Source organism: Miscanthus floridulus, chromosome 7 (assembly GCF_019320115.1).
Source record: "Miscanthus floridulus cultivar M001 chromosome 7, ASM1932011v1, whole genome shotgun sequence".
Taxonomy (NCBI): domain Eukaryota; kingdom Viridiplantae; phylum Streptophyta; class Magnoliopsida; order Poales; family Poaceae; genus Miscanthus; species Miscanthus floridulus.
In genome coordinates, this window is record NC_089586.1 from 9,186,835 (window position 1) to 9,192,597 (window position 5,763).

The 5,763-nt window shown below is 46.9% G+C and overlaps 1 protein-coding gene across 1 annotated transcript; it reads left to right on the plus strand.

Annotated features, from left to right (window-relative positions):
- The first annotated feature begins 1,818 nt into the window (after nt 1-1,818).
- Nucleotides 1,819-4,829, plus strand: LOC136462493 (probable pyridoxal 5'-phosphate synthase subunit PDX2). The gene is made up of 7 exons (XM_066461587.1): nt 1,819-2,043; nt 2,125-2,252; nt 3,028-3,115; nt 3,208-3,281; nt 3,406-3,597; nt 4,255-4,352; nt 4,450-4,829. Exons 1-7 carry the CDS (start codon nt 1,989-1,991, stop codon nt 4,580-4,582), a joined length of 768 nt encoding a protein of 255 aa, XP_066317684.1. The 5' UTR covers nt 1,819-1,988; the 3' UTR covers nt 4,583-4,829.
- Nucleotides 4,830-5,763: the final 934 nt, after the last annotated feature.

Here is a 5,763-nt window from a genome sequence, read left to right on the forward strand (position 1 = left end):
GAGGTTGCACTTGTAGATCGCGCTGCTGTAGGTGAAGCTCTATGTCTCATGGAACGTGCTCACCATGGCACCTACAATGTGCAGCTCATCGTTTGATTCCAGGTAGCTGCGGTGGCAGAGCCCCGTAGGTGGCGACAGCGATGGCAGCAGCGTCACGGTTGGAGTAGCGCCGGTGGCGTTGCTGCTGCAGACGGAGATTTCTCCAGTGCAGTCGATCACCAAGAACTTATCTTGGCAGTGGACGATGGACCCCATAGAGAACTCTAGTTTAGTGTCGAGCAACGTCCATACGCTGTCGACTCTAACCCGGCAGAACGCGACCTCCGTGGAGCACTCAAGCATGACCATGGCCACGCACTCGCGGCCGACGGCGTCAGGCGGCGTCGAGAGCACGATCTCACGGAAGAACACGCCCCTCATGTCTTCTATCTTGATGGCTTTGCCTGCGGCATCCGCGTCCCCGTAGCCGTTGGCGGGATGGAGGACCTACCGGCCGTGGACCCTAGACACGCGTCCCGATGAGGACGCCGTCGTGACGTGTTCGCCTGCTGACGGGAGCTCAACGCAGGGGGCACGGGCACCGGTGAATGGATTCAACAGCGTCACGGACGCCGCCTCGCCCATGAGCGCCATCCACCTACACGAGGAGCCGCACGCCACCTTGCCGCGCACGTCGGGCAGCGTCTTGGACAAGACCTTCTTCGGGACGCAGTAGAAGCCGACGCGGTCCAAGTCAGGGTCGAACGGGAGTAGCAGGAGCGCCCCGAAGGTCGCGAACAGGACGACGGCGCGCCATGGGGAGCAAGCGGATCGGAAGGACACTGCGTCGTGGCCTGATGCGAGATGCTGCCCGATGGACTCGAGGAGATCCTCTGGCAGGCCAGATCTCCAGTCAGGGAGAGGTAGGGACATTCTCTTGGGATTGGGAGGCTGAGCCATGGAAGACAGATGACATCAACTATGGTTCACGCAAGAAACAGCAAGCGAGGACGATGGAACACGTGAGCGTGAAACTAAATGAAAGAAGAAAAAAGCTGTCCCTTTTACAAATGCAAAGAGGGAAAGTAATTAAATGTAGACAGATTTGGCAAGGTTCTCAGAAATGCAAAGAGGTTCCTTTTGTCTTAATTCTCTTTTCATTCTGTGTTAATTCTCTTTCTTTTTGCTCGTTGCCATGTATGCTAGTGCATGCAAACATGCAATGTGTATATGGATAGCACAATAATTTTCTACTTCCTATTTTACCGTGATTCCCCTATCACATGACAGGCAATATTCAATTAAAGAGAATGACACGATCAATCAGTAATTAAGATGTCGTGGGATCGCGGCGTGAGCAAACGGATGAACCAAAACAAATGTCGCACTAAAAAATATCCACACTTTGTTCTTTTTAGTTGTAGGAGATTAGGTATATATAGATGTCAGCAAAGGGTGTGGAAGGTGACAGCAGTCGTTCCTTTTTTTAAAAAAATATACTGATGCCATTTATTCCCAAGTCTAGAGCTGTTCGCCTGCCTTTTTAATCCTGTTTTTTTTTTTTTTTGAGCAACTAATGCTGTTTCTTATTGGGTTGGCATTGTAGCACATCTTCCATTGTCCCGACCGGTCCGTAATAGCATTCGGCCTACCAACGTTTCCGGCCCGCCAACTTGATAACGAGCCCGCCGCAGTGGACCCCAACAATACGGACGGCGGTGATCTCTCCACTCGGCTCCACGGCGATCGGACGGCCAGGAGCGGCCATCGCCTACCTCCCAGTATATTTTTTTCCCCGTGGCAGCGGCACGTGCACCGAAACGTTTCGATATCCCCGAGTGGTGGGTCTGGCCACCGCCGCCTCGGCGACGTGCGGCTTCTTCCTCCCCTTCCATTCTGCTCCCCGTGACGTCACAAACCACTCCACCAGCCGCCTCGCCTCTCTCCGACCGACCCACCCACCGGAACGCGCGTCCCGAGGTCGGCGGAGCAGGGTCGGGAGGAGGGCAATGGCTGTGGTGGGCGTCCTCGCGCTGCAGGGCTCCTACAACGAGCACATGGCCGGTACGGAATCCGATTTCATGTCCCTCTGCTGCCCGCCAGATGCTCGTGTGGTTGATTTCGCTGGTGTGTGTTTCGGTGCAGCGCTGAGGAGGATCGGGGTGAGGGGCGTGGAGGTGCGGAAGCCGGAGCAGCTCCTCGGCGTCGACTCGCTCATCATCCCCGGCGGCGAGAGCACCACCATGGCCAAGCTCGCCAACTACCACAACCTGGTGGGTGGGTCCTCCTCCTTCAGCTCTCCTCGTTCCTTTTTTTCCCTTCTCGTTTGTGGCTGATGCTGATTGGTTCGTCGATGACGTCGCTCGTGACTCTGTCTGTGTGCTCGGATTCAGTGGCTCGAGCCGGAGATGAATCATCGCTCTGCGGTATTTGGTGGATGATGGAAATTGAATAGAGAAGCACAGACTTAGAGTTAGGGCATGATTGTTTAGTGGGTGTTGTTCCTTCATAGTACAGATTATTGGTTGCACAGCCATATTCTTCCAAATTGTTTGACACGATATTGAGCATCCTGCTCTTGGTCTCTGCCTAGGCTAGACACTGCTGACTCACAGGGATATAGTGGTTCCTTGCATTGGTCAAAAGAAATAACTGGATCTAGGAAACAGAGACTGACACAAAAGAAATGGAATTTTCCCCACTTTATTACATTAAAATTTCCTCATCCTAAATAGGAAACGTGAGTATCCTTTTGCCCACACCTGCCAACGGAATAAGGGTTGTAGCCTTGTAGGCCAGTGCTGGTTGTCTTCAATCATGGAAATTTTTGTGTTCTTGGCTTCTCAGCCAGTAGATACTAGATACTGTTACATGCTGATGCATATTACATGTTCCCATGAGATAGTTTCACAGGAAACAGTTTTACTAGGGAGTGCCACTTTATGGCATTTGCACTTCCTGAACCTCTTTATGCCTGAGATTGTATATTTATATGAACCTGTCTAATTGCTTATAGCTTGCAAAATCTCACTTCTATTTGCCGTGCAGTTCCCTGCACTTCGAGAGTTTGTCGGAGGTGGAAAGCCTGTCTGGGGAACCTGCGCTGGGCTCATCTTTCTTGCAAACAAAGCAGTAGGTGAGTGGGTCACCAATTTATACTTGCCATGTTCTTTTTTTTTTGGAAACAAGTTAATAGAATGTCGATAATTGAATAGGCATGACTTGCAGGGCAAAAAACAGGGGGGCAGGAACTTGTCGGAGGACTAGATTGTACTGTCCACAGAAACTTTTTTGGGAGCCAGGTAAATTTGGGAACCATAGGGCCTGTTGATGGCTAGATTATTGAGTTTTGCATGTTTAAAGGATTTGTAGTTATTAAGCACAAATATGAACACCATGTTTCATTGCAGACTGTTTCTCTTGCAGCTTCAAAGCTTTGAGACAGAGCTATCTGTGCCAAAGCTTTCAGAGAAGGAAGGAGGGAATGATACATGCCGTGGTGTATTTATACGGGCGCCTGCTATATTGGAAGTAGGTCCAGATGTTGAAATATTGGCTGATTGCCCTGTACCTGCTGACAGACCCAGCATTACAATATCATTTGGGGAGGGTACTGAGGTTTGTATATTGCTTTTTTTTACTATAATACTTCAATTGTCTGCAAATGACCAAACTGAGTTCTGTTATATTTCTAGTAAACTGAATTTTTAGGATGAGCGCTCATTATTTCTTCTCATTTTAGTAGTTTCTTTTAGTTCTTCAGACTTTAATGAGCAGTGAGCCAGTGAATATGGCCATTTCTGGGAAAGCGGGTACAGGATTGTGCTATGAACTATGATCAGATGTGGGCATACTTACATATAACTTGCTGATTCTACATGTGGTCTCTACCTTCTTGTGTAGTCCTTCTGATTATTCTAACTGGCTTTGAGATCTGAAATGATATAATTTTAACCCGTTGCTTCAGATATTCAGACAAATGGAGTACGAGTTCTTCGATCAAATTTGTCTCCTATCTCCCTCACTTTAGGGCATTACTGGTCTGCTAAAGCATCCATTAAATGGACTTCCCTGTCACAGTGACATTTGTTTGTTATTTGATTTGTGTTTCTGCGTGACATGTGTTCACCTGATCGTGCCTTTTGGGAATTGGCTAAGTCTTTCCTTATTAGAAAAAAAAACGAAAATACTAGTTGGCAATCTTGTAACACTTAATTCTGTATTCTGAATGAGACATGCTTATCCTCTGTCAACTGACCAGAAATATACTGTCAGGAAGAAGTGTATTCAAAAGATCGGGTAATTGTTGCAGTACGGCAAGGGAACATCCTTGCAACTGCTTTCCACCCAGAATTGACATCAGACTCCAGATGGTAAGCATGTTCCTTTGATACCGTACCATCCACTCGTTCAATGGGTTAACCCTCGTGTTGCTGACACTGAAAAGCTCTTGTGCTATGCTCCTGCTAGGCATCGCTTCTTCTTGGACATGGATAAAGCATCCCAAGCAAAGGCCTTCTCTGCGCTGTCGTTATCATCATCATCAAGAGATACTGAAGACCTGCCAAAGAATAAGCCGCTTGATCTGCCCATTTTTGAGTAACGCTATAAACTAGACAGTCAAAAGATTGAAGAAAGGAATGAAGAAACTGACCATATATTTATCATTTAGCTGGTTACAAAAACAAACAGCTGGGAATCTGTTATACTCAGCCGAAAAGTGTTGTCTGGTAGCTAACTGTATCAATCAAAAATAATCACGGTGTGTGTTGTACACAATTCTTCAGACAAAGCAAATGTTGTTCTGGAAATTACAATTTTGCTGTGCGATGAAGGCTGTCAGTTGAACATGATGATAGTTTCCCCATTTTTGCAGTAGGTTAAAGACTAACGTCTCCATTTTTGTACCACTTGGCATTCATTTCGCTAGTTCTTTTTTTAGCTGCTTGTTAATTGAATTATCTGCTTGGCACAACTTCAGCTCTAACATCCCTGCCACATTTAGAATTCATGTTCATATAGGATAAAGCCCCCTTTGGAAAAAACAGGAGTTTTTGTTGACGAAATCTGGCTGGCAGTTAACCGAGGGGTATGGGTTGGATATCGAGTCAGCTCGGTTTGGCTCGGTCCAGCTTAGGCTAACGAGCCAGCTCAGCTCGACTCGTTAATATTACAAGCTAGAGAGGCAGCGCAGCTCAGCTCGTTAGGCTCGATTAGCTCGCGAGCTGTAAAAAAAATAGGACACACATATTTATAATGTTTATGCCACAATAATTCCAGAAGGTGACGTCCACTGTTATGCAACTATACATAATTAATACATATCAGGTTCATCAAAAGTATCAACCATGCAACATAGCTAGTCAATCCATGATCCATGCAGTTCCAGCATACTTACTAGTTGCTTGCCACCACAGACTTAGCAAAGTCCACAAATTCAATGTCAGCATCATCATCTTTTCCCTGAAAAACAATCCATAAATCAACATTTAAATACCAAAACAATTATAAAATCAAAATTCATATGAAATAGCTGAAAATAAATATTACATATCAATGGAATAGGTGTACATTTCTAGGTCAGCATCATCATCTTCTGGATTCATGATCGTGGGCTGATGGGCCTCAGCTCATTTGAGCTCGTGAGCAGCTCGCGAGCTGCTCGAGCTACATCGTTAAAACAACGAGCTAGACTTCCAGCTCAGCTCGTGAAAAACTTAAAACGAGCCGAGCCAGACACGAGTCAAGCGAGTTGACAAGCCACGAGTATTTTGTCCAGCCCTA

Excerpts from the sequence above, each read along its gene's own strand:
- LOC136462493 (XM_066461587.1), top strand. The coding sequence starts at position 1,989 with ATGGCTGTGGTGGGCGTCCTCGCGCTGCAGGGCTCCTACAACGAGCAC. Across the intron at positions 3,116-3,207 it reads TCTTGCAAACAAAGCAGTAG|GGCAAAAAACAGGGGGGCAG; the intron begins GTGAGTGGGTCA and ends CATGACTTGCAG. Across the intron at positions 3,598-4,254 it reads CATTTGGGGAGGGTACTGAG|GAAGAAGTGTATTCAAAAGA; the intron begins GTTTGTATATTG and ends ATATACTGTCAG.